Here is a 21,697-nt window from a genome sequence, read left to right as displayed (position 1 = left end):
ATTTTCAGGTTACATTCTCTGTCAAAACTACTGTAACTTAGCACCCAAATTACATAACTTTTATTATTTTGAATATGCATTTTAAACTTGATTTGAAATTTAAATGTTATGGAAATATTTTCCAGATAAACCAACAGCATCCAGCTGCAGATAAGACCTCTCATGTCTTTTGCACCCACACTACCTCAGATGTTTGAGCCTCTCGGCTGTTGGACTCCCATAGATAAACAGATACTGTAGGTGGTAGCAGCATGACATGACAGGTCTGAAAGCATTATCTATAAAATTGTGCCACAAGAAATAGCCATGTGCTTTACAATACATTTCCTTTATAATCATAGATTATCCAGTGATAAAAAAGGTCCTGCTTCATTTTCCTAGTTTACATCTGAAATTTATAAATTTCCAGATAGGACTGCCATGTGCTCAGTTTGCACATTGCAGATGTAAGATTCTTCCTTAATCACTCTGGGTGGATACTAGCTTGCGTTACAAACTTTTAACAATTTGTTTGACAGTACCTCCTTGAAGAAACGATAGCAGCCCAACTAGAAACAGTGACCTTAGTTATTAGCGTGGCCATTATGCTTTATGTGAAGTACATTAATTACGTTCAGACTAACCACTCAGCCGTGACAGAACATCCACAGCTTTGTGGATTCAGCAGCATAAAAAATTATGTAGTTAACATCTACTAAAATACATTTAAATTGCAGCTGTCTATAGTCTGTCAAATAAACATGGAATCTTGATGGGGCAAAAAAAGAATAGTAGAGTAGAAAAGAAGAGTAAAAAAAGCAAAAAGAAAATGTAAAAATGTAATACCTAAATTCCCAAGTATGAGGTTAAATTTTCAGGCAGCAGCAGAACAGTCTAAAATACAGTCCCACTACAAAAATGGATCTATCACTTTGTGCATGGCTCTAATAAGTACTGTATCTTGGCAAATTTGATGAGGGTATGGAGAGTGCAATTTGTTTATTTCTTCATCATTATAATTATAAATAGTTAAAATATAATCATTCTTTCATTTAACACAAAAGAAAGAATTTGTGAGTTAAAGTAGAGTGACAGTTCATGGCTATGCCCCAGACCACTTATTTGAATCCCGGCTGGAATGCTGGACCTTTTTTTTTTCTTAGTACTTTGGTATCTTCTATAGTTCTAAACAAGGCTTCTTGTCTAATTAGCAAATGGCTAAATGAAAGACAAACTGTTTTCAAGACAAGAAGTCGTGTTCTTTATTATATATTGGAATGTTATTCTCAAACTCGTAGATTTTTCTTTTTTTTGTTACTAGATACTTTTGTTAATTATTCTGCTATATTTTACAGGGGGCACAGGGTTTCTGAAAAATAATTATTTTTTTGTTACCACAGCTAACAAGCCTGATTCCATTCCGTCAATCAGCAACAAAAGACAAATTCATTTCAACATGCATGCAAAAGCAGCTGTAGGTACAAGATGCACTTCATGATCAAAATCATTAAAGAAATGTATGGTCCATCAGGCAAAGCAGCAACATAGATAAACTTCTTGCCTGTAAACATCTTGTCTGTTGTTGAGTTCTCAGCTGCTTAACTTTGTTGTGGTAACTTGATTTGTAGAAAAGATGTCTAAAGATTGTGTGCCATTCTGAATGCTAGTCAGATGCTGTTGTTTTTACCATAAGTCTTTATTAAGTGAATGCCTTTATCTATAGAAAATGACATAAAACAAATACTTTTCTTGTCACTTAAATGTTTTGAAATAAAGTACAAAGTTAACAAGCAGTGCAGGCTTGATGCATACTACAACTTAGACCATATTGAACTTACTTGATGATTCATTGTGCTCCAACAGTTGCAACAGAGTAGAAAGTCTAAGCAGTCCCAAGATACTCGGAAAAGAGATGTATCTTTTACGAGGCACTCAAACATTTACGGATTGGAAGCAATTTAGATGGTCACAAGAGGTAAATTCCACAATGTGGATGCAAGATTTCTTCCAGTTTTTAGCATCTCTGGTGAGATGGAAGGGACACTCTGCAGGCAGGCTGAAACAGAATGGAGAATTCTGGTAGGGACACATGGAAAGACCAGAAAAAGAAGATACTTTAGAGCAGAGCTATACAGGAACTTATAGGTCAGGCCAAGAGTTTTGATTTGGAATCTAATGGCAACTCGAAACTAGTTGAGGGAGCTAAAAGGAAAAGTAATGTAGTTGAAGTGAGAAACAGAAAGCACTAATCATGTCACTGCATTCTGAATGTCAAAATGATAGGGACAACAGTGACAGTAGGTTGTTGTGGTTACTCTTTTCAACTGGTATGTTGTTTAGAAATATCAGAATAAATAACATCTTTTATTGGACTAAATAATGTTTCGGTTTCTGCTGTTCCCAGTATCGGGAAAATTCTAGCAAGGTCTTGGTTATATGAAAGAATTGCATGTGATCTATGGCTTTATCTGTTTTCCTGCAGTGTGTCTGTGACTGGACATTTATATCATTGGAAAGTGTCCTCCCTTGTCCTGTTTTTTCTAGTACAAACTATATATTTTTGTATGTGTATGAAAAGATAAAGTCATTAAAAACATAAAAATAATATACTAGTAATTATCAATTAATTTTACTGCTTTCTACAGTTGCCTTTTGTTGAGGAACTTTGCCAGCTAACAATTGACACTAGAGATGTGCTTCTTGGCGAAGTGCTGCTGATGTGCTGCTTCAGATGCAAATGGTGTTAAATGTAGTGTGACAGACTGTTATTACACCTTTTTAAGGTGCTATTAAATTTTCTGTTTGTTTAATATGTTGCTAATACAACCAAATGCAGCAGCATATGAATAAGTGTGGGCTGTCTATTACTTAACCTTGCCCTGAACGTTAATGCATGTGTTCATTAAGAAGACTAATTTACAATTTAGAGAAATCTAAGAGAGCAATGCTTTTCAGAACAAAATATTACTACCTCCAGGTACAATTTATAACATTTAACACATGGTGGAACACTTTTAAATAAAAGGAAAATTGATTTTGTGACAGATAAGCCTAATCTAGCTGACACCAGTTTACTTTGTGTGCAGAAATACATTAGACCTTCTGGGTGCCAGATTAATACATTAGATGGACATTTCTGTAAGTTATCTGTACTGTTGCTGTGCACTAGGAAAGTACTGCCTCAGCTTAAAGCAAGTTTCATTTCTCTGTCCAATGACTGTCATCAAGCTGTTTTGTATCTTACTTAAATCCATTGTAGTTGAGATCATACAAATAAACTGGGAAATTGGTTATTGATGCATTCTTTCATTATACAGCTATACAGTTAACTGATACAGACAATTCTGCTCAACCCTTCAGTTTCCTTGTCATCAAATATTAGAAGCTTCAAAATATTTCCGTCTTCTCTGTCTGGACTGCTGCTGTTTGGAAGAAACATTCACATTAAGTAGATACATCAACAGTCTTGCACACTTCCTATGACACCACGTAGCAAGGTCTAACTGTTCTTAAGCAATTTCCATAAAGCTTTGTGTCATCTGGAATCTTTTTTCCCCTTTAGTTTCTCTTCCTGTGCCTTCCCGCAACACAACACAAAAATCAGTAAACTGCAAATTACTCTGTGACCAATGTATTATATTTTAAAACTGAAAGCAAATCATTGAATTGTAAGTATGGTAATAGATTAACTGAAATGGACAAGAGGGGACTCTATTTAGCCTCCCCCAAACTAACAATACATTCCAAGTAGCCTAAGTATTAAAAAAGTGTGTCATTATAAATAAAAGACACAAGAAAAAGTGATTTGCATGAAGAGTACAAAATAAACAAAAAAAGGTATAATTTTGGGATGGCGTGTCTACTTCTCCAGCATCAATTGCCACAAATAAGCACTCAACTCTCCCACCTTTGTTTCTTTCCTTTTCTCTCTGAATGACCCTTTGGCCTCACTTCTACCCTTTTGTCCTACCCTCAGCTCCAAATTCAATGTAGGTCAGTAGGAACCATGTAAACCTTAGCCAGGAAACACCTCTGAAGTCAGGATTGACACCTGGAACTTTGTTGTCCATTTCTTCTAGAATCCACCTTACCTGACCTAAAGGGCAGTTCCTTAGTAATTACTCTATCGAAATGCTCTACTACCAAGGGGATACTTCACTTTTCTTCCTGGATCTCTGGTGCCTGTAATGCCAGTCCCTACCTTGCACCCATGAAAATGGCTATACCTATACCTTACTGTATTGTTAAAAAATTGAAGTCAATTAAACCAACTAGAAGTCTTGCTCTGCCATTGGTATTACACACTGAATTTGTCCAATTTTATTTGGTGCTTTTTAATAGTAGACAGTATATTTCATTTCTTACCACAGCAAATTACAATATAAGATAAAAAAATACACTTCTTAATAGTGGTCATAGTCAGCCCACAGTCACTGCATAAAACACAAGGCATGAGAAAGATGAGCTTCTCTTCTGTATGTGAGGTCCCAACACACACACATGTTCTTTATTCCTCATCCCTGCATTATATGCATTGTACGAGGAGTGAAAATTCAATTCCCGGACTGGCCGTATAGTGTTACGCCCATGCCACAAAGCGCTACTGAAATATTGGAGCTGCTGAAAGTAGAATATGGTGAGGACACCGTGAAAAAGTCAACTATATTTGAGTAGCATAAAAGGTTCAGTGGGATGAGAAGATATGAACGATGTCAATAAAAGTGAATTATCCATCATGGCAGTGCCCAAGCCATGCTGTGTTCAATGTTCTCGACTTCCTGGCAATCAGTAATCAAATTGGATCATTTCCCAATTCACACAACTTAGCCCCCTGTGATTTCTGGCTCTTCCTAAAAATAAAAAGTACTGTGAAAAGACAAAGATTTTCAAACATTTCTGACATATGCCATAATATGGCAAAGGAACTCAAGGATATTCCAGAAACAAAGTTCCAGGTATGTCTCCAGCTAAATCAATGTCATCAAATATACAGTTGCAGAAGGAGATTACTTCAAAGATAAAGGTAGAAACTAATGCACAGATATACACACAACATTTTTTTACAGGTTCATTCCGAGAATTACATTTTCACACCTCATGACTCCAGATGAGCATACAACTGGTTGTCCGCACTCGGTGCACAGAGCCTGCCCCTATAACTTAAGACAAAATCAAGCCTGTTTGATTGTTCCAGGTAAAGTCTTGATCTAGTTGGAGTGAGTCACTGAATATATTATGCAACCAGAGGTCATGGGAGCATGCCACTACTGCCTGTGACTCTCCTAGATTGTGCAAATGAAGTCTACTACTGAAAATTGTTCTGAAAGTCATATAATGTAACATGGCCTTTATATAAAGATTACAGATTCAGGAAGCACCCTAAAATAGTGACAATTCAGGAAGCACCCTAAAATAGTGACAATCATGTTTGACTAATATAGTAATCTGTTTTATCTCAAGGGATGAAAAATAGGGGAGTGTGTTAAATTTAAGCAGAATCCAAGAATGTTATTTTTTTTCTTTAACGCTTTCAAACAGATATGTTTTGTAATGCAGATTAGTAAAGCTGTATATAAAAGAGAAGAAAATAAAAGAGCTGATACACAATAAAATACAGGTGTCCTGTGCACCGTGTATTTAAAACAGACACTCAATAATGTGTCCATATATAAGAGAGAAACAAGTTGATTGAACACTTAAATTGGCCCTCTAATATCTATAGCTTATGGACATCACCTGCTCTCCCTTTCATTCAGATAGGGCTCATTACTGCTTCTTTTACATTGCCTATTCATTAATTTATTTAGCATATGGAATTTCAATAAAAACTATCAGAAACATATAATAAGTGCATATAAAAGTATATAATGCAACATTTAAAGTTTAACATATTATTGAATGCCAGTTAATCTGCTAAAGTTGAGCATCTAGGTCTCTAAACCATTCAATTATTTCTGGAATTGGACTGATAAAATCATCCATGTCTCCATGATACAATCTTATAGGGCAATCAGTGACTCTGTGGTGAATGGTTTGTCTGCTCCACAGTCGCACTGAGTTAATACTCTGTTACTCCATTTCACCCCAGAATCTGCACATTGCCCATGATTTGTTCTAATGTGATTTAAATTACACCAGAGACATCAGGGCAGATCGAAGCCACCTGGATTCCTGTTCGAAGTCCTTAGAGTACTAACTTCACTCAAATGGTGTACAGGTCAGAATTTGAACCCTATCTTCTAGAACAGTGTCTCAGCAATATTAAACACCAGTAACGGCACACTGAAGATACTCTTTCTCTTTTTTTGTGAGCTACAGGTGATTTAAAATCCTGGACAGACAAACGGATAGCCATGCTAGCATTTTATATAGAAAGATTGCGGCACTGAATTGCCACTGCCACAAAAAATTATAAGAATTATTATGTGTCCAAACTTTATTGGTTTTTGGAATGTGGTACCTGTGGTTGTTTTGAGTTACTTGCTATATATTTGAGTGTCAAATTTACTTTGTAAATGTTGTAGTCCACTAGGTGATGACTTTGAGATGATACATTCCCACAAACCCAGTGTATTGACAATGAAGTCAGATGTAAAACAAAAATTTGTTTTACTAATCAAAATAACAATAAAGTGTAACTGAACAAAGCAAAAAAAAAAAAAACAGTCTTGTTTGTCCTTTGGGCTTGGGTACACAGTGATTATACCCCTTTCTTCTGGGCATAGTGCCAAGGTCATTTGCCCACCACAAGTATTAATTAATTTCCTCCTGCCATTTGAGCATTCACCAAACTCTTCCAGCTAACGCCATACTTGACCCTATGCTGGCGTTATTGCTAGGTGAAACTCCTGCTCCCTAAGAAATCACTTTCACCAGGTCAGAGATCTACAGTACTTTGAAGTATCTGTTTTCCCTGAGACCCCATAGGAATATGTCAACAAAAAACTACAGAAAGTCCGGCAAAACATAATTGTCCCTACTGCCAATAACTAGGCTGAAATTGGAAATTTTACACCTTATTAAGTTTTGAAGTATAAAAGAGAAATGATGTGAGAAGTTTAAAGACAGATGCTCAGACTGAAGTTTTGCTTTGGAATAATATAATTTCAAAATAAATACAGCTATTCATTTGAAGAACTGAACCTTTTAATTTCCTTTGAATAGCATTTTGAAACGTGCTGCTGAGAAGTAAATGTCTTTTTACATTTAATTTCCCTGTATTATTTTGTAGAATGGAAAAGTTTCTAGCAGACCACATATTTTTTTCTCTATTTGTGCATGACAAATATTAAGAGGGTTCCCTTATTATGCTGTCTGTGCTTTATTCAGATCAAGTATGATGAAGTGTAATTCGTGGACAGACCCTGGAGTGTTAGTTTTGTAAAACATCCTATATGGTACATATGTCTCTTTTGTGAGATATTATGGGCCTTATGGTGTCTTCTTGAAGGAAGTACAGTCAGGTTAAGTTATCTGTGTTTAGTACGGTATGATAGCCTTCTCAATTATAGTCATTTGAATTTCAAACCCTGGGGTTTTGGGTCCAAATCCTACTACTGACACTGCGTGATCATGAGTAAGTCACTTTACCTGCCACTGCTGCAACTGTTTAAAAAAAACAAACAAACAAAAAAAAAAACAATAGTAACTAGTTGTATCTCCCAAATGTTGGGTGAAGGCTTCGTCCAAATAATAATAAGTAAGTAAGTACTAAACTAAAGACAGTGTCACAATTTAGCAAATATTGGAACTAATAATGTAAAAAATGTTAGTCTCATTATTTTGATAAGAAAACAGTTAAGAAAGAGGTGAGGAATGTTATGATTATCAAGAGGATAGTGAAAAAGAAAATAGTACATTTTCAGCTGTGAATATAAGAGCACAAGAAGACAGACAAATAAGAGAAGTCTATCAGAGTCCACCAAGCACATTTACTTTGTAAAAGTTTCCCAGTTCCCCCTTCAGATATAGTACCTTTTAACCTTACTGCTAATTTTTCTTCTTCAGCTACATGATTTGCATTTTATTTTAGATTCCCATGACCCTTTGTGTAACAGTTCTTCCTTAAATGAATGCACTTCCTTTTACTGTTATTTCCAGCAGTGTTCTTGAGTATGTGATGTACTTTACATCTCAAAATTATCTGCACAGTCCACCTTATCAGTGCCTTTGAGAATTTTAAAGGCCTGGTTTAGGTCCCCTTATTGCCACCTTTTTTGTATAGTGGTGACCAGAAATCCACACATTATTCCAGAAATGATTTCAATTGTATATTACAGTATTGAGTCTGACCTCAAAGTTGCTTGATTTATACAGGTATTAACAAATTAGGTCAGCAATATGCCAATAGGGCGGAGTAGTGGCTCTCAGGCCAAGGATCTGTGCTGGTATCCCGACGGTTGACGGTTCGAATCCCTTTCACTGTCAAAAGAGATCTTGCAATTGCTCCAGGGGCGCTGTACAATGGCTGACCTTACGCTCTGACCCCAAGAGGTATGCGAAAACTAACAAATTCCTAATACAAGAATATGTATCAGTCGAAATAAAGAAGAATGAAAAAATAGCTATAAGAAGAGACTCAAAGGTTTTAAAGATTTGCTGAAAGTAAAGTACATTTTAATTATAAAAGGGCACAAACAAGAGAACCGGTGGGACTGAGTAACATTTACACCCAAGAGTTCTCAAATAAGTTAGTGATTTTTTTATATATTTACAGTATGTGAATTTTGGATGTGTATTTATTCAGGATTTGCTTCATACAGAGGAAATTCTGAAAGAGTATGAGCTAGCATCAATCAGGTAGTATTAAAAAAGGTGATCATGTTACCCATAGTGACTATAACCCAGTTAGATTAGCATGTACTGCAGATACATTAATAGAAGCAGATGCAAAAGTCAAAATATGGAAATGCATATTTAGTGCAGGTGTTTTAGGAGATAGAGTTGGATGGGAGAGTGGGTTATCTTTGGCTAATATACTAGAGTTATAATTAGACAGGAGCATAAGGTATTATCCACATTGACTTCCCAAATGCCTTTCATGACATACCCATAGGATATTAGTCATCAAACTACAACAAGCAAAGAATCTGGACTCTGTTTGCAGATAGGTGCAAAATCAACATAAGCAAAGTAAACTGTCTGAGATTCTATTTTTTTACAGTTAGATGAGAGCAAGAGTGGTTTTCTGCAAGGGTCTGGCACTACAGCTTTGTTTAATTTATATAAATGATTTTGATGCCTAAGTGCTGAGGTGCTATAAATATAAAACATTACGGGCAGTAATAAAGATTACAACAATTACAACATTAGACTGAAAAAACAACTAATTGTACACATCATTTCTTGCAGGCCCATTAAAGTGTAATATTAAAAAGTGCCTTTAATCACAAGCTGAGAGCACATGTGCTGATTTTATGGTGATCGTTTTGAATTTCAAATGCCTAGAAATTAAAAGTTACACCATCACCAGGAACCAAGAGTTTTGAATACATTTGTGTTCCAAATGATTGGTTTTACTAGGATACCTGACAATAAGAATAGACAGGGAAACAGAGTTTGAATGGAAAAAAAAACTGTATCTTAACATCATGCTGTACTCTAATTTGTGTTTCACTGCAAGCTATTAATATTTATAGATTTTCACTAAAATCAAGTGTACCCTGTACTCCAAGCTGGAAATAAATATTTGCAAAATACTTGGTTTCAAAGATAACTGTCATTGAGACCGGCTTTGTTTGTTGACCTGGTAGCTGAACAATTATGTTTGTGCACTGCTCTTCAAGGAGTATAAACAGCAGTGGTTTAGTATTAATGAAAAAGATGTTGTCATGTCAATTGCCTGCATTTATGTCCCATACTGTGCATTTCCACGTGCATCTAAAGTTATGCGAGAGTGTCAGGTTTCTGTGTTTTTGTATAGGAATTTTAATTATTTCAAAGAAAAAGTAAGATAAAGATAACAAATTAAACATATTTTAAAAGTAAGCCAAATGAAATTATTTGGGTGGTAGAGCAGTGGTCAGCAGTGCTGTTTCACAGATTAACTGTTCAAAGGTTCAAATCTCATTCTTATGTAGTTTGAGAGTTCTTAATGTGCATTCTCCCTGGGTCTGTGTTGATTTTTTTCTGGTTTCTCAGTTATTCCTCCTACATCTGTAATATGTTAGATTAAATAATGATTCTAAATTTGCTTCTTTTGGCAAAAATAGCATTAAAAGGAAAAAAAAATCTTGTTACAGTGCATGAGTTGTCTATGCGCTGCCTAGAGCATTCCTCATGACCAATGCAATATCCAAAGGATTCTCCAATAACTCTAATTCCTCTTTAACTTTGTAGATCTAATTTTCTTTCTGCTGTGGAAGAATAACTGTGAATTACTCTAGCTAATATCATTACCAGCATTCTCATTTGTCATTTTGCTAGTCTATAGATTGAGTTAAAGCTCATAGTATATATCCCCATGTTAAGGTTATTGCCTTGCCTTAACACCCTAATCAGGATTCTTTCATTAGTGCTTTAAAAGACTGGGGGTTCTCATTTGAAATTCCCTTTCTGGGCTGCACTCTGACTAAACTTCCTCCTGTTACCTGATCCTGTTGATACTCATTATGGGTGAATATGCCATTTTTTGTCTTAAGAAACAAAGACAACGCAACCTCAAGGGTTTATACAAATTTAAATGTGAGAATGATGAATGATAATCACTGAACAACCTAGTGGGTGGGCCTTCTAGGTGATTAAGGTGCAAAATTAAGGTATATATTCCACCATATACAGAAAAGCTATTCCAAACCTTTCTTCGCAACTGGATTAAAACGACTATGTCCTTGATGATCTTCCGACAGAAAGTATAACAAAGCATCAGCCAGTACATCAAATTCTTCTAGAGACTCAGCATGTACAAATTTTCTGACCACATACCCTCTGAGTTAACATGACTATCTTGGCTTCTGTTCATCATAGGAGGCAACAGAAAGTGGACTTTTGGTTTTGAAGAGTGTGGCCTGCAGAGTGTGCTCCTGCCATCCAAACTTGACATAGACAAATGCAGGACACAAGTTCAGCACACGTTTTGATTTTCACATGTTTTGATTTTTTTCTTTTTCTTTGTGGGAAATGCCTTCCCCTGTTTCCCACCTACAAAGCACAGTTCCAAAGAACATTACACAGCACAAAATTCACTTCTCTTCTTTTCTCTTTCTTCTCTTGCTCTCTCTCAGTCTGCTTCCACTCCTCCCGGCAAGCTTCTTATCTTTTCCTCCAGACTCAGGGAGTATTGGCAGCTGGCTCCTTTTATATGGCACCCAGAAGTGTTCTAGGTGTCCAGTGATCTTCTTCCGGCAGCACTTCAAGGTGTGGCAGGAGTGCTGCACCAAAGGGTTCAGCCATTCCTGAGTCAGAGACACCGGTGCAATCCTGGGGGGTGGCCATCCCACATTCCAGGGGGAGGTAATGCCCTGAATATGTTCTCTCCCCTGGTCGTTCCACTATATAGGCATCTTGGCCTGGAAAGGGCCCCAGCCGTACACCACAAGAGGAAGAACTACACATTCAGAAATAGGAAATGGGTCAGCAATTCACAGATCACTTAGAAGCTGAAGTGGCAAGTGGTGGGCCTGTTTAAAATTTTGGTATAGCTAAGGCTTTAGTAAGACCTTTATAAAGTAGCAGTAGTAGGCTGAATCAAGGTTGAGTTGGGGCATTTTGTGTGACTGTTTTGTCTTGGTAGAGAAATTTATTACTCTACTTTCCTCTTTTGTATTATTAATAGGTAGCCTTTGTCAGAATGCCTCAAATCTCCCAGACATAGCACTGTTTATAAGGTATTGTACCATATAACTTCTCCCCACCTTCCCTTCTACATATATAACCTCAGGCAATTAGGTGTAGTAAAAGACAAGCAGGAGTTAAGTTACAATTTAAACAATATATTATTGATAATATTCATAAATAATAACAATATACAAAGTACATTTGAATATTGGCAACCATACAACCTGATAAATGGTGATGTGTAGTTTCATGTGGCACACAAACTTGTTAGTTACGTAAAAGGTCCTCATTTTTGGTGGGCTTTCTTCAACAACAACAACAACAACAACAACATTTATTTATACAGCACATTTTCATACAAACAGTAGCTCAAAGTGCTTTACATATTAAAGAATAGAAAAATGAAAGACACAATTATAAAACAAAATAAATCAACATTAACATTGAATAAGAGTAAGGTTCAATGGCCAGGGGGGACAGAAAAAACAAAAACTCCAGACGGCTGGAGAAAAAATAAAATCTGTAGGGATTCCAGACCATGAGACAGCCCAGTCCCCTCTGGGCATTCTACCTAACATAAATGAAACAGTCCTCTTTGGATTTAGGATTCTCACGGAAGGGCTTGATGATGATGATGGTCACGTAGACTTCTGCTTTTTAATCCGTCCATCATTGTTGGAGCATCATGAAGCTTTGAGTAGGTGGTGGTGGCACAGGCCACCACCACAAAGAAACCGGAAAAAGAAACAGAAAAGAGAGTAGGGGTCAGTACCGATTTTAGAGCCACCATGAATAGTTATTTTGAGGAGATTGAACATATAGAGTATCAGGATTAAGTTAAATTACGATTAAAATGAAGTTATAAAAAGGCCATGTTAAAGTAATGTGTTTTCAGCAGTGTTTTAAAGTGCTCTACTCTATCAGCCTGGCGAATTCCTATTGGCAGGCTATTCCAGATTTTAGGTGCATAGCAGCAGAAGGCCGCCTCACCACTTCTTTTAAGTTTTGTTCTTGGAATTCTAAGGAGACACTCATTTGAGGATCTGAGGTTACGATTTGGAATATAAGGTGTCAGACATTCCGATATATAAGATGGGGCGAGATTATTTAAGGCTTTATAAACCATAAGCAGAATTTTAAAGTCAATTCTGAATGACACAGGTAACCAGTGTAGTGACATTAAAACTGGAGAAATGTGTTCGGATTTTCTTTTCCTAGTTAGGATTCTAGCAGCTGCATTCTGCACTAGTTGCAAATGATTTATATCTTTTTTGGGTAGTCCTGAGAGGAGTGCATTACAGTAATCTAGTCGACTGAAAACAAACGCGTGAACTAATTTCTCAGCATCTTTCAGTGATATAAGCGGTCTAACTTTACTTATGTTTCTTAAGTGAAAAAATGCTGTCCTAATGATCTGATTAATATGTGATTTAAAATTCAGATTACAGTCAACAATCACCCCTAAGCTTTTTACCTCCGTCTTGACTTTTAATCCTAATGTATCCAGTTTATTTCTAATAGCCTCATTGTATCCATTATTGCTGATCACTAAAATTTCAGTTTTCTCTTTATTTAACTTGAGAAAATTACTATTCATCCATTCTGAGATACTAGTCAGACATTCTGTTAGTGAATCAATAGAATCAGGGTCATCAGGAGCTATGGATAAGTACAGCTGTGTGTCATCAGCATAGCTGTGGTAGCTCACGTTGTGCCCTGAGATAATCTGACCTAACGGAAGCATGTAGATTGAGAATAACAGCGGACCCAGGATAGAGCCTTGTGGAACACCATATTGGATATCATGTGTCTTCGAGTTGTAATTCCCACAACTAACAAAATATTTTCTCCCTGTCAGGTAGGATTCAAACCAATTTAGGACCGTGCCAGAGAGGCCCACCCATTGACTAAGGCGATTTCTAAGAATGTTGTGATCAATGGTGTCAAATGCAGCACTCAGATCTAAGAGGATGAGAACAGATAAATGGCCTCTGTCTGCATTTACCCGCAAGTCATTTACTACTTTAACGAGTGCAGTTTCTGTGCTGTGATTTGTTCTAAAACCCGACTGAAATTTATCAAGAATAGCATGTTTATTTAGGTGGTCATTTAACTGCATAATGACTGCCTTCTCCAGAACTTTACTTAATCAATCAATCAATCAATCAATCAACATTTATTTATATAGCACATATTCATACAAAAAAATGTAGCTCAAAGTGCTTTACAAAATGAATAGAGAAATAGAAGACACAATAAAAGATAAACATAAGTCAACATTAATTAACATAGAATAAGAGTAAGGTCCGATGGCCAGGGTGGACAGAAAAAACAAAAAAAACTCCAAAGGCTGGAGAAAAAATAAAATCTGTAGGGGTTCCAGACCAAGAGACCGCCCAGGACTGGGCAGGTTGGAGATGGGTCTAAAATTTTCAAGAGCTGAGGGGTCGAGATTATGTTTCTTAAGTAGGGGTTTAACTACAGCAGTCTTAAGACAGTCTGGGAAGACCCCAGTATCTAGTGACGAATTTACTATGTCAAGAACATTATCAATTAGCACGCCTGATACTTCTTTGAAAAACCTTGTTGGTATCGGGTCAAGGACGAGGTGGAGGGTTTTAATTGAGAGATTATTTTTTTTAAATCAGGTAAATCTATCCTAGTGAAAGAGTTTAATTTGTTTATAATAGGATGCTGGGGTTTAGGAGGATCCTTAGTGTTGGGGAGATATACTATGTTATTTCTAATATCATTAATTTTTTGATTGAAAAATACAGCGACAGCCTCACAGGTTTCACTGGAAGCACTTAGGAGGCATTCCTTTGAGCTACCTGGGTTTAGTAGGCGATCAATTGTTGAAAATAAGACTCTGGGATTACTAGCATTGTTATTTATAATCTTGAGAAATAGCAGCGTCTCTCAAGACGGACAGTGTTATTGTATTCTGTTATTTTGACTTTTAATATTTCGTGGTGGATAGTAAGTTTAGTCTTCCTCCATTGACGCTCAGCTCTACGGCATGTTCTCTTTAAATCAGACACTCTTTGGGTCTTCCATGGTATACCAATGCTAGAAGATTTTTTCACTGTCTTTTCAGGTGCAACTATGTCAACAGCAGCTCTCACTTTAGAATTAAATCTTTCCACCTTACTATTTACATTGTCCTCGCTATTATAGCTGGCACTATAAACGGACTGATTGCTTAAAATGTTTGTAAGTTTTAAAGCTGCTGCCGAATCAAAGAAGCGTTTTTTAACAATATGCTTCTCATGAGTGTTTTTATCATTATTTCTATATTAAAAGTAGAAGAAAATGGTCTGATAGACCAATATCAATGATCTGTTTTATATCAACTTTCAGTCCTTTAGTAATCACTAAGTCTAATGTATGACCTGCTTTATGTGTAGGCTGATTTATGAGTTGTCTCAAATCAAAAGAATCCAGGAGGTTCATAAATTCTTTTACTTTTAGATCACACTGATTATCTATATGAAAATTAAAGTCGCCAACTATTAGGAGTGTGTCATAGTTAGTAATTAAAATTGACATTAAGTCAGAGAATTCCTCAAAAAACGACGCGTTATATTTAGGAGGTCTATACACGGATAGTACTAGAACTTGAGAATCTCCGATAACAACGGCGAGATACTCAAAGGACTTGAACTTACCAAAACTGACATCTTTACATTTTAATCGCTCGAGTAAATGTTAGCCAATCCGCCCCTTTTCCTGGCGGTCTGCGAGTAAAACTGTAATCCGGAGGCGCAGATTCGATTAAAACTGCGCGCATCTGAACAAGCCACGTTTCATTTAGTGCAATAAGATCTATTTTTTATCACTAATAAGATCGTTGATAAAAAACGTTTTGTTAGTTAAAGCTCTAACATTTAATAGTGCCATATTTAATGTTTCGGAGGTGCAGAGATGAGTACTATGTGCGTTATTGTTATTTGGAATAGGAACTAAATTATTATTATTAGCGCCGCTCTGTGTGTATTTTTTGTTTAATCTGTGATCTGTTTTTATAGTTTTAATACATTGTTCCTCTAAAATAGTGATTTTAATTAGATTATTGGAGTTTATGCCGTATTTCCTAGGTTTTCTACGTGCATTGAGATTGCTTATTACAGTATTAATGGTGTGCACTTTAATGGAAGACTCTATTAAACATTCATCATGTCCTGGCACAGCAGTATTAATTTGGAAGGGGTTAAGAGCAGAGATAGATAGTCAAGAAAAACGAATTACCTTTGATATGTTTTCGGAGAGGACCCGGGCGCCGAAACTGTTCGGATGCAGGCCATCACGCTTGAAGAGACGCGGCCTTTCCAAAAGAGATTCCAATTGTTGATGAAACCGACATCCTTCTTCTTGCAGAAACCCTGTAGCCAGTTGTTCAACCCTAGCAGACGACTGTAGTACTCGTTGGATCGTCTGACGAGAGGTAGTGGACCCGAAACGAAGATCTTTGCCGATGGGGTCCTCTCCTTCGTGTCTTTAATCAAAGCTGCGAAGTCAGCCTTCAGGATTTCTGATTGTCGGTGCCTTATATCGTTTACGCCGGCATGCAAGACGATTGATCCAACTGCCCTCTCCTTGTGTTTCTCGTAGACTACTGGCGCACGTTTCATTACATCTCGGACACGAGCACCGGGAAAACAAGAAACAAACGATTTTGCATTAGGGCATGCGACATTAAGGTTTCTAACGGTAGAAATGGGGACGCAGAGAGAGTCAAACCGGTTCTGAGATAAAATGCTCGCCTGTGCCGATGGAGGTGCTCTGGCCTTGAACCCCCGCCTGCATAGCTGAAATCCACCGAGGTCAGCAGCGGCGTCGCTCCTACGAGACGCGGGGGTGAGGTCGGCACAACGCGGGGTTGATGTTTCGCCGGTTCCAGATGGCAAGGATGGTTTATCCAACAGCCGGGACTTCAGATTTCTCAGGTATTTCCGTCGGGACAGGAGTTTCTGAATCTGTTCATCAAGTGCTTGGAGTTCCTCAATTACGATTTCAACGCGAGTTACCCCACTGTCGGCCATTTTCTGCTTCGTGCCCTAGGAGAAATGAGAGAGAGAGAGAGAGAGAGAGAGAGAGAGGTTAGAGCTGCCTGAGTTAGCAGCACTCAGAACAGGCCACATGCCTGTCTCAGTATGGCTGCCGAGCTGTGCTCTTCATTATGTTTTCTTTTTCAGTTCATGGTGTGAGATGGTCTTTCATCAGTTTGGTAAGAGAGAGAGAGAGTGAGGTAAAGCAAGCAAATTTATAGGTTTTCTGTCCAACCCTAGAGCCAATAGGGCATCGTAGTACTTAAAGGCTTTTGATACAAGTCAGTTCCAAACAGCCATACTTTAGACCAACAGGGGATAGAACACCTTCTTACCTGCCCTCCAAACCATGTGTTAAGCTAAAGCTTGGCAGTTAGGCAGCCTGGCTTTCCTGTGGGGGTTGACTGAGAGACTTTAGCAGAGAAGTATTGATCAAACTTGTTTGAGACACTTCCCCCAATCCTGTCGTAAAATTACAAAAAATTCCCGAAAAGGGGGAAGGGGTTCTTAAACCATTGCTCTTATAATGTAAAACTAATATTACATTGCTTTGTCTAAGTTACAAATAAAGACATACAAAATATTTATCAACTTGTATGCAAAATTTCACATTACAACACTGACAAAAAGACTTGAATTGTAATAGTAAAGTAGGCCCAAATACCTTAAACAATTTGAGAACAAGGGATCAAATATTAACATAGAACACAGTGTTGTCTAGTGGATGAATGGGTTTAATGTTTATCCCCTTCAGATTAGGTAAACTTTATTAATCCTATTGAGAAATTCAGATGCATACAGCAGCAGAAATATAAAAAGCAAGGGTACAGATTCACAGAACAAATAATGCAGCCAATGAATCAATTGGTCAAAAAATAAGTAAACTAAATCAATACATAAATAAAATGTATATTGTGCAGATATTTCAAAACGAACTTAATGAGTACATCTGGAGAATGCACTGATTTGGTTGATAGCAATGGACAGAAACAGTCCCCAGAGGCGTTTCTTAGTATGGTGAAATTTGTCTGTGGGTAAAAGTGATCCAAGAGAGCGATTCCTGGAGGGGATGGAAGGGATTTTTTATGATGACATCCAGTTTTTCCACCATCCTCTTTTCCACAACAGATTCACCCTGTGATGAGCAGACTGTCCTGATGAGTCTTTTCAGACATTGAGCTCAAGTTGCTTCTCCAGGAGACTGCAGCATAGAACACACTGCTTCTATGGACTTATATAACATTTCCAGAAGCTTGCTGTATACTTCAAAAGACCTGTGTCTACTTAGGAAGGACAGTCTGCTCTTGCACGCTTGTATACCGTCACTGTGTTGTCAGACCAGTCCACTTTATTGTTTATATTAAACCCCAGGTACCTGTAGCTCTGTACTACTTCCACGTCCTACCTCTAAATAGCGACTTGGTTTCCGAGGCTCCTTGGCATGCCTGAAGTCTACCACCAGATCTTTTGTCATGCTGATGTTGACTTGCAGGTTGCTGTACCTGCAGGACAAGACAAAGTCCTCCACACACTTCCTGTACTCCGACTCATCTATCTTATTAATGAAATCTATGAATAGGACATCTGAAAATTTCTGTAGATAGCAAGAACTATTATTGTTCTGGAAGTCTGCTGTGTAAAGGCTAAACAGGAAGAAAGACAGGAGAATTTCCTGAAGTGCTCCAGTATTATACACCACTATTTCTGACACACAGTCCCTCAACCTCACAAACTGTTTTCTGTTGGTCAGGTAGTCCATCATCCAGGAAATTCTGGGGGCATCAAAATTCAAAGCTTTGAGCTTTTTCCCAAGTCAATGAGGCAGCATGGTGTTAAAAGCACAGGAAAAATCAGAGCATTATCCTAACTGTGGCACCAGCTTTGTCCAAGTGGGAGTTGGCTCGGTGGAGCATGTAAGTTAGAGCACGTATATGTGTCTCATAGGCAAAATGCAGAGGAGGGCAAAAGCAGTCTTTAAGTTATCAGATAGCTGAGATGATGAGAAGAGATATTCATGAAAAATGGAGTAGCTTCAAGTACCTGATAGTGTACTAAATCCTGCTCAGCCCAGACTAGGGCAAGTGTTAAATTCTTACATGTTTTATTAGGTGAACTTCCTTTTTTAGTACAGTGGCCATAAAATTATTTATACCCTTAAACCTTTTACCTTTAATTGTGTTAAATGTGGACTCTTAATGCATTAAATGGTGATAGCTTTCTTTTAAGCCACAGAAGGAAATTATAAAATGGTCAAGTGGAAATCCAAATTTTCAGATAATTTGAAATTAGTTAGAAATAATATAAAGAAAAATAGACAGTGACAGACTTTTGTCACAGGAGGCTGGGGGACAGACCCAGCTGAGACGCCTGGAAGGACTGGGAAGGTGGCATATACGTCCTCCGGGCCACTAGGTGGCAAATGCCCTGGATCTGCAGAGGAACAAGGAGGCTCAAGCCCATTGGGACCTGTGGTCTCCGCCAGGGGGTGCCCCGAGCCTCAGAGAGCCCAGGAAACATTCACTTCTGCCACACCCGGGAAGATGGAGGAAGAGCCTTCCAGGGATACCCGGAGTGCTTCTGGGTGCAAGAGCAGCACTTCTGCCACACCACGAGGTGCTGCTGGAACATCCTCATCGAGCACCTGGAGCACGTCCAGATGAACATAAAAGTGGCTACCTTCCTACAGTCTGGGAGCTAGAGTCAGGAGTAGGAGCAGGACGAAGCTCCCGTGGAGAGAGGAAAAGGCGGCCCACAGACAGTGTGAGAAAGGCCCGTATTAGGGGTGATTGGTGCTGGGAGCACTGTGTGCTGTGCGGGACTGTGTTAATAAAATGTGTGCTTTTTATAAAGATGATCTGTCAAAGTGGCATTTGACATCATTCTGAGAAAAGCATTCCTTCTGTGATAGTGGTAGTGTCACAAAATAGTGATGCTTCTCTACCTTTGGACCTGGAGAACTTAACAAGAGAGAAAATAGAAGGAATTTAGGAAAGGAAAAGACAAATTTCAAAAAAATGTAAAGGACTTGGAACTTTGGTGTACGCTTATCTTCCAAACACTAATGAAAAAAATCAATAAAATAAGGTTCAAATCAAAATGTAAAACATCAGTACACAGATTTATGATAAATGCTCAAATTGACTGTTCAGTTATGCCATTGTTTCTCTAGCCAACAGGAAACATGACATTTTTGCTTTATTTCCATTTCAATTAAATTTCTTACTTCCTGCTCCTATAATTGTGTAATGGCATAGTTACAGCTTAACAAGGCGGTGGTGAATTCTTGGCCAGTGATTGGTCCAGCCACTGCCAGTTACACAGATGACAATAGTATTTCATTTGCATGCCCTTTTAAAATTCTAAATGTAATTGTTTGTTTAATTGTTCCCCTGAAAGATGGTAACTGAAATTGTGAAATCTTCTCATTTTTGAAAAGCTCTGTTATACAATTGTGTGATAATAAATGTAACTTGTGCTATACACTGTTCAGTGTTCTGAATGAACCCGTGATGAAGAATCACTGAATGGTGACTTGCATAGCAATGTGCTTAGTTGAGTGTTTGATTTAGAAAATTAAAACATTTCAGTTGTGTTTTTAAGTGTTTTTTTTTCTCTCCCCACAGTGCAATTTACAAATACACAGTTGGTGGCACTAGGTACAAATATGACTCTGGATTGTGCACCTGTAAGTGGTGACGCAAGAGGAAATTTATCCACAACAGAATGGAAGCTTAATGGGAGACCTATGAAATCTAATGCACAGAGAACAGTCGATGGAGACAGAGTATATATTTTTGCCACGAGACTTAGTGATTCTGGGAGTTATGCCTGCTTCAGAGATGGGGGCCTAGTACTCACGCAGAATATATCCGTTGGAGGTAATGGCTCAGTCATAACAGTTATTTCTTGTTCATTTATTTATGTTGCTTAATTTAAGTTTTTGCTGTAGCTTTTGCATCATGTTCTTATTAGGCAGCACATCAGAGTCATTATTGTAGCATTTTAGTAAATTAAAGCTTTGTGTTAACATCTTGACTTACTGAATTGAATATCCTTATGAATCCTAACATTATTCATAATGATAAAAAGTAATACTCACCTCTACAGTAATGATCTAATGCAGAACAGTAAGAGTTCCAGTTAAGTGGCTAATGGGCTTGTCCACAAGTTCAGTATTAAGTGCTAACAACATTATTTTTGTGCTTATGGTGCGTTACTCAAATTGTTTAATTATACGAATGATGGGGTGCTGTATGGTTCTAGCAACTGTCTTATGGAAAAGAGGATTCACAAAAAAAAAAACAAATGCAGTGAGTGTAACACCTGAATCTTCAGAGGAATGTAGCTGAAATAGAAACTAGAAATAGCTTTTTTCAAATCAACCCAAAATAAGAAAATTAGCTGACACAGATTTTCCTTGTTATCAATACATTATTTGTCAATATTTACTAAATATTATGCTAACTTTCTGTACACTCTCTGCGCTTTGCTTCAAGCATGCTTTATGCAAATGAACGATGCAGCAGAAATGATTGACAGGTCATGTGAATAACCCCACTAACCAATAGGATTGATGGATGACTGAAGACGGAGCGGTGTTCTAGACAGTAAAAAAAGAGGCATGATCATAAAAATTTTAATTGAATAAAAGCTCAAGGAAGACACAAAGCTCAATTGTCAGGAAGCCCTGTTTTTTGCTGTTGACAACCAGCACTCTTAGATGCGTACTGGCTGTCATCTTAGTTATCCATTGTGCTCTGTTGTGGCTGATTGGTGTACATTAGGTACATATATTGTGCCAAGTACGGGGTGTGTTAAAGCCCCAGACTCCACACACAAGTGCACAGACACAGTCAAGGGTTTCAATAAAATATATTTTTATTATACAAAGTACC

At 37.6% G+C, this 21,697-nt stretch overlaps 1 protein-coding gene across 2 annotated transcripts in view; it reads left to right on the top strand.

Annotated features, from left to right (window-relative positions):
- The window catches only part of il6r (interleukin 6 receptor), a 78,338-nt gene that overhangs the window by 13,306 nt on the left and 43,335 nt on the right, over positions 1 to 21,697 (top strand). For both annotated transcript variants that reach the window (XM_039751744.1, XM_039751736.1), the window contains exon 2: positions 20,426 to 20,680. In XM_039751744.1, coding sequence (XP_039607678.1) covers positions 20,426 to 20,680 — 255 coding nt within the window. The remainder of the gene's footprint in view (positions 1 to 20,425; positions 20,681 to 21,697) is intronic.

This window comes from Polypterus senegalus, chromosome 1 (genome assembly GCF_016835505.1).
Source record: "Polypterus senegalus isolate Bchr_013 chromosome 1, ASM1683550v1, whole genome shotgun sequence".
Taxonomy (NCBI): domain Eukaryota; kingdom Metazoa; phylum Chordata; class Cladistia; order Polypteriformes; family Polypteridae; genus Polypterus; species Polypterus senegalus.
Note: the sequence above shows the minus strand (reverse complement) of the source record. Positions and strands in the feature narration are given on the sequence as shown.